Below are 14,831 nucleotides of genomic sequence, written 5' to 3' on the forward strand. Positions count from 1 at the left end.
CTACCTGTATGAGTATGATATTGAACTTGAAGAACTACTCTACCTTTTGTCTCATCAGAACCCTATATATTACCTAGTGACCCCCCAACTTTAAACCAAATACCGGAGTACATACTCTCAAAGTGAATTTAGGCAAAATCCAAAAGAAAAGCCTAAAACCAACAGGGAGTGGCCAAGCACCGCGGATCTAGCCGTTTTGGAGCGTCTTCAGCTCCAGTGTATACTTTGCCGAGCTTTCGAAGCAAACGGTCAAGTTCGCGTCTAAATCATGTACTCTGCACTCTATGCCGTAGAATCCCGGAACTTGTAAATGATCCAGTCTGCACAAGAATTATATCCGGAGCCCGTACTTTGTACAAATGTGCTTTGTCCTCCCCCGGTGCTAAGACCGGGGTTATGTGACCGTAGCCAGATGAGGGGTTCAGGTCCGAAATATTATGCACGTAGTCTACATTTTCACGTATCTAATATCTCTAGGGCTACAATACGATAAACGTTGCTTGTTGTGCCGTATATAACTAGGATGTTGGGGTGAAATGTGGGGAATACGGATACATATACATATACAGAGTACGGAGTACATACACAGAAAGCGAGCAAAAAGACTTTGCAGATTCATTTGAGACAAGGCACCTTGGGATCTAAAACAGATTAAAGCTCTGGATACAAGTGTATTTGTGTTTAGATGGATGAGAGAAAGAGAGAGATATATACTTCCTATACCAGTGACACCACGTGGCACGTGCTATTGCCCCCCGCCTTTGCATGCCAATTTCCCCAGATTTTCGGATTCTCTAATCTTCTGAACCTCTGGACTTCTGGACTTCTGGAATTCATATTTCTGGTCTTCCTTTTTTTTGGCGGTCTACTTCTAATTGCCCGACTTTTTTTTTTATCTCTTAGATTTGACCTTCTAAACTGTGCGAAAACCACGCTTTGGGCTGCGCCGAGGGGGAAAAGAACTCCCGAGGTCGCCCGTTCTCTCTCCGTCTTTCTGCAATGCCGTTGTGACTTCTCGGTCATTCTCTATACTGCATTTGACTCAATCCTTTGGTTCTGGTAGACCAGAGAGTCTAGATTCCCTTGATCTGTCCCTCTATGTCGCCATAGCCCTGCTTTTGCCTCCTCGGAGAAGCATGCGATGACCTCCCTCTCCTCCGCCAATTCTTACTCTCCCTTTTCGTCCCAAGCAGGACGGATGACACAATCCCAAACCCCCGGACTGGATACGCTTGCGGAGGGGTCGCAGTATGCGCTGGAACAGCTCCAGTTAACACGTGAAGCCGATGCCGCCGACATCCCAACCGATCCCGGTCACTCTCGAGACTCGAAGACTTCGCGACATTCCCAGCATCTTCCCTATAGCGAGCGAAATGTTTCCAATTCAGGTCTCAAGGATCCAGAATTGCGCGATTCCCTTGCCGAAGCTCGCTCTGCTATTCGCAAAAACTCATCCGCGACCCCAGCCCGTCGAAGAATCAGCCGAGCCTGCGATCAGTGCAACCAATTGCGAACCAAGTGCGATGGACATAATCCCTGTGCGCATTGTGTTGGTACGACTTTTTCTTCCTACCGGACTCTCTCCATTTGCGCATTGGTTGAACTAACGGTTCCCAGAGTTTGGACTTGGCTGTGAGTACGCCCGCGAGCGCAAGAAGCGCGGGAAAGCGTCCAAAAAGGATATAGCCGCCACTGGGATCAACGACAGTGATATGGGTAGTAACCAAAATATAACGCATACCAAAGGGCAGGCCTCAAAAGGACAGTCTTTGCACGAATCCAACGAACATTATGATCGCGCCTTTGATGCCGCGCGGACTCTAAGTGGAGGCGCAAATTCTCGGTCGCATAACGTGGAGGTAGCTGGATTGTCTGCCATGCGCCAAAACCAAGCGCCCGTCCAAGCACCTCCTCAGCAGCAGATGAGTTCCAACATAGCGGGCATGCCGTTCAATAATTATGCAGCGCTCCAAGAATCTCACCGACCCTCGATGTCTGTGTCAGATATGCGCTCTATGCAGATGATGCAAAACTCGAATGGGAACCCTCGGTCGCCAGGTACAGTGCTTCATTCTCAAGGGTTCGGTTCGGTGTATAATGATAGCACATACCCTTTGATGAATACGCAAGATGCGAATCCGAGCTCCATGAACCACTTCCGCATTGGAAACTCGACGGACAACCCATCGGCTTCTTTCATGGGATTCTCTCCTCCAGCGCAGTCACCTAGCTGGTTGCCACTCCCTTCTCCATCACCCGCAAACTTCCCTTCCTTCAGCATGCTTCCTTTCTCTAGCTCATTGCGATACCCAGTCTTGCAACCAGTTCTTCCGCACATTATGTCTATAATCCCTCAATCTCTCGCCTGTGATCTTCTCGACGTATATTTCACCAGCTCATCGTCCTCACATCTTTCTCCATCATCCCCCTACGTGGTTGGCCATGTCTTCCGCAAGCAATCGTTCCTACACCCCACAAAGCCGCGAGCGTGCACCCCTGGGCTTCTCGCCAGCATGCTGTGGGTCGCAGCGCAAACAAGTGAGGCTGCATTTCTGACATCACCTCCCTCAGCTCGAGGCCGAGTCTGCCAAAAGCTTCTGGAGTTGACGATTGGCCTACTCCGGCCGCTTATCCATGGTCCAGCCACCGGAGAAGCATCTCCCAATTATCCAGCTAATATGGTAATTAATGGAGTGGCTCTCGGTGGCTTTGGGGTCTCTATGGATCAATTGGGTGCTCAGAGTAGTGCCACTGGCGCGGTGGATGACGTCGCTACATATGTTCACTTAGCGACTGTTGTCTCTGCTAGCGAATATAAGGCTGCAAGTATGCGATGGTGGACAGCTGCCTGGTCTCTTGCACGAGAATTGAAACTCGGCCGCGAATTACCGCCTAACGCGGCGACCCGTCAGGACGGCGAAATGGAGGGCGAGGGGGACATTGATGTGAATGGCAACAAGAGGCAACCATCCTCTCTGCTAAGCCACGGCTCAGGTAACTCTGCGATCAATCTCACAGAGGAAGAACGTGAGGAGCGTCGGCGGATCTGGTGGTTATTATTTGCGACAGATCGCCATCTTGCACTTTGTTACAACAGACCCTTGACACTGCTGGATAAAGAGTGCGAGGGATTGTTACAGCCGATGAACGGTGATATCTGGCAAGCGGGTGACTTTTCATCTGTCAACTACCGCCGTGCTGGCCCACCCTCTGAATGCACTGGCCATAGCATGTTTGGATATTTTTTACCCCTGATGTCTATCCTGGGTGAGATTGTGGATCTGCAACATGCTCGCAATAACCCGCGCTTCGGTCTACATTTCCGCAACAGCGGTGAGTGCGAAAGTCAGGCCATGGAAATCCGCCGGCAGCTCGATGTCTACGCCCAGAGCCTGAAAGAATTCGAGGCTCGATATACCAGCTCTATTGCCCTCGGCACCGGTGAGGCCGACACAGCCATGGAGGGCTCCAACATTAACCATGTCAGCCCGTCTGGTCGGTCTATTAGCACCGTAGGATCGCATGTGAGTGAGTCCATCGTTCATACGAAGATGGTGGTTGCCTATGGCACCCACATTATGCATGTACTCCACATTCTGCTGGCTGGGAAGTGGGACCCTATCAACCTGCTCGACGATAACGATCTCTGGATCTCTTCTGAGTCCTTTATCACCGCCATGGGCCATGCAGTCAGCTCTGCTGAGGCGGCCGCGGAAATTTTGGAATACGACCCCGATCTAAGCTTCATGCCCTTCTTCTTTGGCATATATCTTTTGCAAGGTAGCTTCTTGCTACTTTTGACTGCCGATAAATTGCAAGGAGATGCCAGTCCCAGTGTTGTTCGGGCCTGTGAAACAATCGTCCGAGCGCATGAGGCTTGCGTCGTGACTTTGAACACTGAATATCAAGTAAGGTTTACCCGTGACCAAGCCTTAGATTTACAGAAGCTAATATCCTACAGCGAACGTTCCGAAAAGTGATGCGATCTGCGCTAGCACAAGTCCGTGGCCGTGTCCCAGAGGACTTCGGCGAGCAGCAGTCCCGCAGGCGCGAGGTGCTAGCCCTTTACCGCTGGAGCGGCGATGGCAGTGGTCTCGCACTTTAGCAAGACTGCTGAATATCTGCTGAGATTCTTTCGGCTACCACTCGTCTTGATTTTGGATCTATTTCCGTTTTCTTTGTCAATAATTTTGATTTTAATTTGCGCCCTGTATACTATACTTCCTGGATTTTGGACATACCCCGAGGAGCGAAAAGGCGCACAATATTCTGATGTCTATATATTGACTCGGCACATACTATACCTAGTTGAATATTGATTTTTTGTTTGATTTTGGGAATCTCCTTCGAAGAGAACGTATTCATTTTCTTTTCTATACTCCCAAGGGGCCCATCTCCTTGGTAAGACGTCTCATTTTTGCCGTTCTTCTGTTTAAGAGTGGAATTTATGTCATGTGATGAAGCTTATTTCGGACTCCACCCAAGCTACGATCCTCCTCTGCTACACCTGTTCAATCTCAACCACCATCTATCCCAACAAATGAACGTACTCGAGATCACAAGGCCAAAAAAATGAAACCCTATATAGGCATACCTCTTGTGATTGGACTTGTCTATCGAGCTTGGTCGCGAAAATCTCTTACCCCGCTCGGCCTGGTCGTTGCGGGATGTTCAGCCTCCGCTCACGCTCTCCACCCATGGTCGGCACCAGTCGCGCTCCTTGCGGTATTCTATTTTAGTGGGACTAAGGTCACAAAGGTAGGAAGCGACCTACTTCTCAGCTTACATATATGTTATGGGCGCAGCTTACAAGATCGTGATGATAGGTAAAACATGAGATCAAGTCGCATTTGACACTCTCTGCAACCGGTGCGGAAGGTGGCGAAGGCCCCCGGAACCATATCCAAGTCCTAGCGAACTCTGTTGTTGCTACCATATTATCGATCGCTCATGCGGCCATCCTGGCCAAAACAGCAGGCACTGAATCGTGCTTCTCACTCGGTCAGAATGCGGCTGATATATTAATTGTTGGGATTGTAGCGTACGTCACTCAACTTCACTTTCTATGCATGCATTATCTGTTCTAGAGCATATAACTAATCGGTTCCTTTTCGCAGAAACTACGCCGCTGTAGCCGCCGACACATTCTCCTCCGAGCTCGGCATTCTCTCGAAATCCAAACCCCGCCTAATCACGTCGTTGAATCTCCGTGAAGTCCCTCCCGGTACAAATGGTGGTGTTACCGCAACTGGCCTTGGAGCTGGTCTTCTGGGTTCGTTCATTGTTTCCGCAACATCTGCTGCGGTTCTCCCGTTCTGTGCCAGTGCCGGATTGAAGGATCGGGCTCTGTGGACCATAGCTATGACTCTCTGGGGTACGTTAGGCAGCGTTCTTGACAGTGTTCTCGGTGGACTTTTGCAGGCCAGTGTTGTCGATAAAAGGAGCGGGAAGGTTGTAGAGGGAAGCGGTGGCAGGAAGGTGAGTTCACGATTATGTGTCCTTGACCACTCTGTGCAAACTTCTAATCTATTTTCTAGGTTATCATTCACCCTTCGACGGGCAAGCCGGTTGTTACTACTGATAGCACTGCCAAAACCACCGGTAGCATACATAAAGCTGCAGTGCATGGCACCCAGGTGACACACGTCCTCGATGAAAGTCACGAAAGTCGTCGCCTTGAAACTGGTCATGACTGGCTGGACAACAATGGCGTCAACCTTCTCATGGCTGCGACTATGAGTGTCGGGGCTATGGGTATTGCACAGTGGTTCTGGGGATTGGATGTGTTTGAGTTACTCGTGTAAAGTGTAACAGACAATCCAGGTCTCGAACATGCTTATTACGTTCCTGTTTATGTTTCGGGTTGGTTAAGATCAAAATTATGATGAATATATGTCTTTCTCTCTTTGTCTTCTGAATGTCTCTGCTTTGACAAGCGTGGGCCAGCTTTTTGTTTGTCCCAGCTGCTTCCAACCCACCACCTTCCCACCTTTCCATTTCGACGAACTCAGTCGGTATTTGTTTTCTTTCCCTTCCACTTCTCTTTTCTTCTTCCCGTGTTCCCTTCGCGTCTCAATAACAACACCGGCCTTATCAAGAAAAGCCAACGTCACCTTGCCACCGACACAGCTCATCACGTGTTACTGCTGGCCCTAGTTCGTGGGTCCCTTCCATGCATGTACCGAGGGTTCATAGGCTCTATCTCGGATTTGGAGAACTGAAAACCAACAATCTTAGCGCAAACAGAGCACGCCAGCCAAGATGTCTACTGAAGAAGAACGAGGAGTGCACGTCCGAGTCACAAAGCCAATTGTCTCGTTCCTGCCCGAGACCGAAACATCCAAGACTATAACATATGACCTCCAGCACAGTGACTTGCTTCCTGTGTATGACTATGTCTCCTGGGAATATCTGATGGCCGGCGTCGCCGTTGAGAACTCATACTGCACACGTCTTCTTCTTCGTTTCCCTGCGGATCCTGCCAAATTCTCCGGTCTCGTCATCGCGGAACCATCTCACCTATGGGGTGGAACAACCATCTGGCGTCTCATTAATCGGTGGCTGATGCGCAATGGTGAGTTATCATTCATTATAGTTTGGTGTATTGCCCGAGCTAATACTCGGAAGGACACGCTTGGCTGGAAATTGACTCGCAAGCTCCAGCGGCACTTGACCAGATCAAAAACGTTGATCCCGAACGCTACAAAGACATGCACTTTATCCCTTGTCAGACCTTGAACGAGTTTTCCAGCAGCATTCCCTCCTTCGATAACGCAGAAGAGCTGTGGGATAATTACAGGATCTTCAAGGAAAGATGGTGGGCCGCAACTAGGCAGTCTCCGGAGATTCTTGTTGCTGCATCTCATGCTTTGAGATCGGGACAGCTGGGTATCAAGGCCGAGCGCGTCATACTAACTGGTCTTTCCCAGACTGCAGACTTGATAAGAAAGTTCATCCTCGAGTCTCTTCATCTCCGACTTCCTGATGGATGTGCCCCATTTGAGGGGTTTATGCCATGCCAATGTGATGCCGGCAACCCGCTCCCAGACTTGCACGATGCAAAGATCATTGAGATTATTGGTGAGTTCGAGCTCATTTACATCAAGGCCCTCTACGGCGGAAAGAAAGAGCCTTCCCATCGTCGTGCTGATAGCAAGTCATTCCGGCTCTACGAAGTTGCCGGTATGTCTCATCGCGAGACCCGATACCTCTCCATGGCCGATAAGAAGCGTTTGTTGGCTGTGGATCTGGAAGGTGCCCAGTGGAGCACTTTCGCGAATTCTTTCATTTATCACGCACTCTTTGGTGCTATGGACAAATGGATTACGACCGGTGTTGCTCCCCCGCGAGGTACAACAATTGATATGGACGAATCTGGGGAGATTGAGCGAGACGAGTACGGAAATGCGCTTGCTGGAGTCAGGACTGTTCATACAGATGTGCCTACTGCCAAAATCATTGATGTTACCCCTCAGCCACATCCTCATTGGCACACTGGTAAGTTTCTCACGTCCGCGAGAATCTCTTTCAATTGTTCTAACTTAGTTATGATTGACAGGCACCGAGGTCCCTTTCAAAGATGTCAAGTTGTGGGCTGTCTACAAAACGGTAGCCAACTATCGGCGTCAGGCGGGAGAAGCCATCGAGCGACAGATCAAAGCCGGGTTTTTGCTGCCGGAAGACGCCGAGGTCCTGCGTCGCGATACGATTGAGCAAGTTTCCTTCTAAACTTGTCACACTACTGTATTGCTTGTTTCTCATCATGGTCTTGGAGTGTTATTTGGATCTTGGGGCCTAAAGCTTCTTAGGAACAGACAGTTGTGTGCAAGCCTTATGTACCTCGGGATTCCCTTGATTATGTTAGATGGATTTGAGAATTCTGCTCTTCTGCAATTTCAATGTCTTCAGCTAGGCCTTGAATATCTACCTTCATGTCAATGTGATTCAGTTTTGCTATTTTAATAGTGATCCCGTTCTTAGTTGGTGGAGATGATTGCAAACCCACATGAAGATCCCACGAGACGCAACGCCTTGGATCAGTTTGATATGGTCTACAACGAAGTAGTATATAGATGGTAAACCTCCCTATTTGCGCCAGGAATGAGATTTATATGAGCAAATTTATGAGCCTAAGCGCATAAACAGTTCTAGGTGCTGAACAGTAATGCTTTCGCTGGCTCCTCTGGGTAGTATAAGTTCCAGCAATATGAAATAGAGTCACTAATATATATGCAATGATCGGTATTCCACTAGCCCTTGGGCTACATTAGCAAAAAAGAACATCCGATAGAGATAATTGAAACAAAATCCTCTGCAGAATTACAAAAAGCCCAACCATAGTGCCCAACCATAGTGTAGATGTTGAGCGGAACAGTCTGCAGCACGCACCCCGCGGTTAGCAAAGATAATATCTAATCTATTTCCCAATTTCGCACTGGAAGGCATAATTACCCAACAGAAAGTGTCTATCAAGCTTGTCCATGTCCAATCCCCTGCTCCATCACCCCCGGTGTTTTGGCATATGCCGGGGCAGGTTGCTGGACCGGGGTGTACGGCACCCATTGCTGTACAGGGGGTGGTTGGAAGGATTTCTCCAGTTCTTTTTCTTTCTTCTTGCGATCACGGCGCATCTTGATGAGAAGGATAATAACGACAGCAATGACAATGATGACAACGATTGGGATGAGGATTGCTTTGAGCAAGAGTTTTAGAAGACCCATAATGTAAGATTGCAGTATACGAGTAGGTGGCAGAGACTGGTATAATGTGGTGTTGAATGGATACACCTTGGATGGGTGAATCGAGGAGACTTTTATACCCCGACCTGCTCAACGCCCTGACTCTGTGTGACTAGGCCACGTCGTATCAACGAGGGCATGGGCGCAATCTACATGAGCATAAGGAATGGCGCAGCGCTAAATGGTGATATATGGTTGGCGGCCAGCCTATGAGTGTGCTGAATCTGATATGGAAGCACAAGCAGACTTTATTAGGCTGCATCAGACGCTGCAACTGTGATTGATCGTGCATGATTGATGTTTCAGTATATTTTCCAAATCATGCCGTTATGTCTATAAATGGATTTGTTCGAACTGTGTGACTTTGAACAGCGTAAGCAACAGTTCTTGTATACAGACAATACAGACAATAAACCAATAATTCGAGCAAGGAAAACAGGAGATTAAGCGGAACTCTGCTGCCTGGTCCTTTTCTCTCGGCCGATTATCCGGTCACAAATTAATTACATTGCTATGGATATCTACGTGATGCTCGAGTTAGGTCCGCTGTTTAGAGATAGAATTCTTTAGACTAAGGACTTAAGAGGCAGACTTATAACCTTCTCCGTCAGAATATATAACAAGCCAAGTTAATAGAATTGATCAAAAGGATTCAATTGAAATTAGTCCATTCACAGTCACAGTGCCAAGTCTCAGCCCTACGAGGCAACTCCACTATCGACGGCGATTCTTGCCTGTCCTGTCACTCTAAATATAGAACTGCTTCTACATATTGTACGGTTTTTGAGCAGCAGAAACCTAGATTTATATTTTGTCCGAATGTAATGTATACAACTGGGAATAATTAATTCGTGACCCTGCATTCTAGACGAAGGGGGCATCGACTGCGTCTGGGTGCACGTAGAATGCAATTGCGATTATCAAATACCTAAATCATTAGCACCGAGGGTAGCCAGAACACTCATGGGGGGCACTCACGTTCCAACTAATAGAGACCCTTCGTAGTAATTGGATCGACCTCCGCGAATCAAGCAGTCCATGACTATCACCGATAGAAAGAATACCACAGTTTCGAAGGGACTGTAGCGCAAAGACATGGGCTGCCCAATAACCAGGCCACATATGACCAGGAACGGACTCACAAACAATGCAATCTGTAATGTGCTTCCCACAATCACACCAATTGCGAGATCCATATTCCCCTTGATCGAAGAATTGACGACAGTATTGAATTCACCCGCGTTACCGACAATGGGAACCACGATCAGGCCAATAAAAGCCCGGCTCACATGCCACTTGTCTACGAAGCCATCGACGCTGTCCACCAGACGATCGGAGCAGACGGTAACCCCGAGAGTTGCAAGGATCAAAATGATGCTTGCCGACCAGGGGCCCAGAACTCGTTCTTCTTCCTCTTCTTTTTGATCGTCGACGAATAGTTCAGCGTGACTCTTCAATTGAAAGTAGAGATAGACCAGGTAGAATGTGAGTAGGACCACGGAGGCGGCACGGGAAAGACTCAGGACGCTGACTTCCACTTCGTGGGACTTGGATGGTATGGTTGAATAGAGCACGGAAGGAATGATCAATGTTGCAGATGACACCACCATCAAGGATGATAGTATCCCACTAACATCCACATTGAACCTCACCACATCTTTTGCATAGCCGCCGCAGAAAAATGAAACACCTAGGATCTAGATTTCGTGTAAGCAGACAAGATCACCAGGTAGGGAATATGCAGCAAGACCCAGACCTACCAGTAAATTTCCTGACAGGATACTTCCCACCATGCTAGACTGCACGATGCTGATTTCTCCCTGTCGGACCGCAGTGATTCCCACCTGTGTAGCGATCAACGTCAGTTTCCCACCTTAACAGAGAACAAAACGTCGAAACAATCCAACCACTTACAATCATTTCAACTGCATTTCCAAATGTCGCATTGATCAGCCCTCCAACGGTTTGCCCGACGCTTTTTGCCAGTTCCTCTGTGGCGAATGACAGCAACGCAGCGAGAGGAAGAATCGCCAGGAAGTTGGACACGAAAGAAATCGAATCACCCCATCCTTGGCCCCCCGCAATGATTCCCAGAAACACGAATGGAAGTAGCAAATTGGTGTAGCTGCATCCCAGGGTAGCTTTAAGCACACGGAAAAGAGAGTTGCCTAGGAAAAGAGCGCACTTCGAGACGGGGTGGTTTGTGTCACGCAACTCTGCAGATTCCTCCCCGTTGCTTTCGCATTCAGTCTCGTCTCTAAGTAATGCATCTTGCTCATGGGCTGTCGCGTTGGCTTCAAGCGGTCCGGCCATGATTTCAGGGTCAATCTTGGTTGACTTTCGCAGTCTGGGGTGAGCTGTGTTGTTCATATTGGCAGGAGTGAGGAAAAGACCAAGAAACATCGTGGAGAATAAAAGGGATGGTGTATTGCTCCACTGTCTCTCAGCCATAGACATCTGCGTACGGGTTAGTGTAACCTTACAGATAAAATACATGTATGTTTCAGTTAATTACGTTTAGATTACGTCTCCGGCTGTATCGGTATGGAAATATTACTGTGATACACTGAGCCTCATTTGTTGACATGTGTGGGCTTTCTCTAGACGGGTAAATTCTCTCAGCTTCATCTTTTCCCTCGATGAATCATGTCTCCCAATCGAGCTTCACCTATGCTATATTGCAATTTTATCATGGCACAAGTCCAGCACCACCTGCGCCTCTTATCACTTTTGATACCTCTCATCGGTATCATAGCAGGAGCCCTCAATTGGAACAGTGCTGCTATCTTCACCCTCAACATCGTCGCTGTGATTCCACTTGGATTATGGGTTAACCGATCAGTCGATTCGTTGACTGTAGGTGGCAGCCGAGTTGTCAATGAACTGCTGAAATCAACACTGGGAAATTCGGTGGAATTGATGGTGATATCCAGCCCTGGGGGACTCAAGCTTCAATTCAAACATATGCTGACGACGATTGATCCAGATCGGAATTAATGCGATCGCGCAAAAAAAACCACACATCTCCCAATCTGTGATACTTGGAAGTGTCCTGAGCAATTTACTACTGGTAATAAATCCCAGTATCAAACCCAACAGCTGGTGCCATGAACCTCCCCCTAATACAATCTATATCTACAGGTCCTCGGTGGCACCATTTTCGTCTCAGGATACGACCAAAAACGACTCCGATTTGATCGTACCCTCACAACAATCCTCTCATCCCTCATGATGGTCGTCTTCATCCTCCTCACCCTCCCAACCATAATGGAGGTCTTCCCATCTGCCAAAGCCACCCCTGCAGACCAAATCCTCTTAACGCAACGCATAACGGCCATTATCCTCGTCATCCTGCTTCTCACATTCCTCATTTTCCGCCTCGGCACTCATGCGGCCATGTTCGCCAGCACCCCATTCAGCCAGCGAGCTCAAGCCCACGGCGGCCAGTCTCAGATAATCGAGGCCCAGATTCCACAGCCGTATATTGGCAAGGCTTCAGCAGCTATAATCATAGCAGCTGCGTCCACGTCCGCGCTTGCGTGCACATATTACATAGTGAGCTGTTTGAGTGGGGTTGCTTCAATTACGGGTATGAATCAGTCTTTCCTTGCCGTGACAGTTGTTCCACTGCTCGGAAACTCGGTTAAGTACCGCCGCATTGTGATGGGGTCCCGGACTTACAATCAGATCGAGCTTGGGATCAGGGCGGTTGTTAACAATGTGTTGCGGGTTACGATGCTTATTGCTCCGCTACTGGTTCTCGTTGGTTGGGCTTTTGACCAGCCGCTTATTCTGAGATTTGGTGGGTTTGAGGCTACGATGCTTTTGCTTAGTGTTGTGGTGATGACCTATCTTATTTCTGATGGGCGGAGTAATTACTTCGAGGGGTTGATGTTGATTGGAACGTGAGTCGCTCGCACTACTTTAACGGACTTTTGTTCCTCGGTATTAACTTTGTTTTCTCTTAATAGATACATGATTATCACGTTCGCGTTCTTTGTTAGGCCTGAGGTGCCGGCGAATGTGATTTACCTAGGTGGTTAGCCTGATATATCACACATGATTCCTTACTTGAAGTGGCTGCTGGAGGCGGCAAATCCCTTGAGCCATCTAGTGTGCATAGAACGCCACAACCAAACTTGAATAGCTATAATCGTACATCAATAAAAGTACTTTTGAAAATCAGTAAGGAGCCCAGGGAAACTTACAGAGCAATCAGCATCGCACCATGGATGTAAGCGTACTGTCCATCACGAAGTAGATGATTAACCACCAGAATGGCCAAAAACATGGTCACGGTCTGAAATGAGTCGAAGAAAAGCGTCATCGGCTCAGCAATGCACCAGCCAACAACCACCAAGAATGGTATGACAAATAGACCAATCTGCAAGAGACTGTCGATGATAACGCGGATTGCAGAATCTGTATCCCCTGTGCAAGATGCCGCAATGACAGTAACCCCCTCGGTGCTATTGCTAGCGATTGGAATAAAGACAATTGCGATAAATACTTCAGAGACTCCGAGCGTTTGCGCCATGTCATCAACACTTTCAAGCAGGAGTTCTGTGCAAAAGACTGTTGCGGCCACGGCAGTTGTCAATCGGATGATTGATGAAGCTAAGCTGGCTTTGTTGGCTGCGGATGATGAATCTCCGTTGTTTTCATCGTCACTAGCTTCGCTCTCATTCGAAAGGAAGAGATGTTTGTGAGTACCCAGGTAGAAGTAAAGGTAACCTCCGTAGAGTGCGAGGAGTACCAATGATGTTCCTCGTGAGAAGGATAGTACTCTGTCATCAATTTCAGATACTGGGAAAGTCGAGTACAGAGCCGTTGGAAGAAGCATCGTGACGGCTGTGATCATCATCAAAGAAGACAACGTCTTTGCAAGAGCGCTGTTAAACTCCAAGACCTCCTTGTTGTACGAGGCTGTGACGAGGCAGCAACCGAATACCTAGATTTTACTGTCAGTCCGGATAATATGACCACCACTAGAACTTTCATAATGTGAGGACTTACAAGCAGAATATCCGAGAGAATACTACCAACCATCACAGACTGTGAAAATGGGATCTCGCCATGAATCAGAGCTAGAATTCCCGCCTAGGCTGAGTGAGCATTATGTCATTTCGATATTCGGGGTAATATTTGTTACTCACCGTGAGCTCTACTGTATTTCCGAGTGTGGCACTGAGTAGTGCACCTTGCAGCTCTCCAAGATGCGCAGTGAGTTCATCTGATGAGATGGATATCGCCTCGGACAAGAAGATAATGGCGAGGATATTCACCGTGAGAACTATGATCGGGTTCCAGTGAAATATCTTTGCAAGCCCAGCCAGAGGTAGCAGCACCATTGCTGGCCGTCCATGATTGATACTCAGTTCTTTCAGTCCAATTTGCGATGGCATCTTGAAGAACCTCTGGATGTGAATCCAAGGGTCCTGGCGATGGTGGCTAGGCTCTGGCTGAGTGTCTCGGCGAGATACCATGGTAAATCTTGGATCTCTTGGATTGTTGAAGCTTAAGTGAGATGCGACCCGCGGACTGGGAAATCACATGAACTGGATATTTCCAAGGTTGTGTTCCGAACGTTACCACGGTACGAGTACGGGTACTAGTAACTTTTAGCCTTATCAAAGTTACAGCCCTATTACTAGCGCCAAACGGAACGGTCTCCACCAGGAAGTGGGCGATAGGGCTGAGCCGGCATTTAGCCGCTGGATACTTTTCAATAGCTCTGTATCAGTGTATACAACTTACAGTATCCAGGCAACAGCATTTATTTGATCTTCGTCTCAGCCTTATGGGATGTTCTGACGTGTTAGGCTATAAATACTCGAAAGATCATGTGCAATGACGTTTAATTACAGGGAAGAGGAACACAAGTCTTCGTTGACCCCTCTCTGCTGTGTATTGTAATTAATCGGAACATTCGGGGCCCCCCACACCTTGGCAATGCGTTCGCAGCTCACAATTCTTATCTTCCTCTCAAAGAGTCGTCACGCTCAACCCATCTAGTGACAACCCAACCTCCGACACGAGTAAATGATTAAGAGCCAGCCTATCGGATCATTCACACCAAAACAACAAAACAAC

At 48.1% G+C, this 14,831-nt stretch overlaps 7 protein-coding genes across 7 annotated transcripts; 4 read left to right on the forward strand and 3 right to left on the reverse strand.

Moving 5' to 3' along the window:
* Nucleotides 1–1,141: 1,141 nt before the first annotated feature.
* xlnR (putative C6 transcription factor) lies at nucleotides 1,142–4,105 on the forward strand (the record flags this gene model as incomplete). Its single annotated transcript, XM_057183144.1, has 3 exons — nucleotides 1,142–1,553; nucleotides 1,618–3,908; nucleotides 3,962–4,105. 3 exons carry the CDS (start codon nucleotides 1,142–1,144, stop codon nucleotides 4,103–4,105), a joined length of 2,847 nt encoding a protein of 948 aa, XP_057044594.1.
* Nucleotides 4,106–4,572: 467 nt separating this feature from the next.
* N7518_002217 (DUF92 domain-containing protein) lies at nucleotides 4,573–5,804 on the forward strand (the record flags this gene model as incomplete). The annotated part of the gene is made up of 4 exons (XM_057183145.1): nucleotides 4,573–4,758; nucleotides 4,827–5,041; nucleotides 5,118–5,478; nucleotides 5,538–5,804. The coding sequence occupies 4 exons, from the start codon at nucleotides 4,573–4,575 to the stop codon at nucleotides 5,802–5,804; spliced, it is 1,029 nt and encodes a 342-aa protein (XP_057044595.1).
* A 457-nt stretch (nucleotides 5,805–6,261) lies between these two features.
* Nucleotides 6,262–7,728, forward strand: N7518_002218 (uncharacterized protein; the record flags this gene model as incomplete). Its single annotated transcript, XM_057183146.1, has 3 exons — nucleotides 6,262–6,574; nucleotides 6,628–7,497; nucleotides 7,559–7,728. The coding sequence occupies 3 exons, from the start codon at nucleotides 6,262–6,264 to the stop codon at nucleotides 7,726–7,728; spliced, it is 1,353 nt and encodes a 450-aa protein (XP_057044596.1).
* Nucleotides 7,729–8,468: 740 nt separating this feature from the next.
* On the reverse strand, nucleotides 8,469–8,720 carry N7518_002219 (uncharacterized protein; the record flags this gene model as incomplete). Its single annotated transcript, XM_057183147.1, has 1 exon — nucleotides 8,469–8,720. The coding sequence occupies one exon, from the start codon at nucleotides 8,718–8,720 to the stop codon at nucleotides 8,469–8,471; it is 252 nt and encodes an 83-aa protein (XP_057044597.1).
* Nucleotides 8,721–9,602: 882 nt separating this feature from the next.
* N7518_002220 (uncharacterized protein) lies at nucleotides 9,603–11,141 on the reverse strand (the record flags this gene model as incomplete). The annotated part of the gene is made up of 4 exons (XM_057183148.1): nucleotides 9,603–9,666; nucleotides 9,717–10,435; nucleotides 10,499–10,582; nucleotides 10,653–11,141. 4 exons carry the CDS (start codon nucleotides 11,139–11,141, stop codon nucleotides 9,603–9,605), a joined length of 1,356 nt encoding a protein of 451 aa, XP_057044598.1.
* Nucleotides 11,142–11,429: 288 nt separating this feature from the next.
* N7518_002221 (uncharacterized protein) lies at nucleotides 11,430–12,782 on the forward strand (the record flags this gene model as incomplete). The annotated part of the gene is made up of 3 exons (XM_057183149.1): nucleotides 11,430–11,594; nucleotides 11,880–12,643; nucleotides 12,710–12,782. 3 exons carry the CDS (start codon nucleotides 11,430–11,432, stop codon nucleotides 12,780–12,782), a joined length of 1,002 nt encoding a protein of 333 aa, XP_057044599.1.
* Nucleotides 12,783–12,942: 160 nt separating this feature from the next.
* On the reverse strand, nucleotides 12,943–14,224 carry N7518_002222 (uncharacterized protein; the record flags this gene model as incomplete). Its single annotated transcript, XM_057183150.1, has 3 exons — nucleotides 12,943–13,689; nucleotides 13,755–13,838; nucleotides 13,895–14,224. 3 exons carry the CDS (start codon nucleotides 14,222–14,224, stop codon nucleotides 12,943–12,945), a joined length of 1,161 nt encoding a protein of 386 aa, XP_057044600.1.
* Nucleotides 14,225–14,831: the final 607 nt, after the last annotated feature.

This window comes from Penicillium psychrosexuale (assembly GCF_028828465.1).
Source record: "Penicillium psychrosexuale strain IBT 29551 chromosome Unknown utg000002l, whole genome shotgun sequence".
In the NCBI taxonomy this organism is placed as follows: Eukaryota; Fungi; Ascomycota; class Eurotiomycetes; order Eurotiales; family Aspergillaceae; genus Penicillium; species Penicillium psychrosexuale.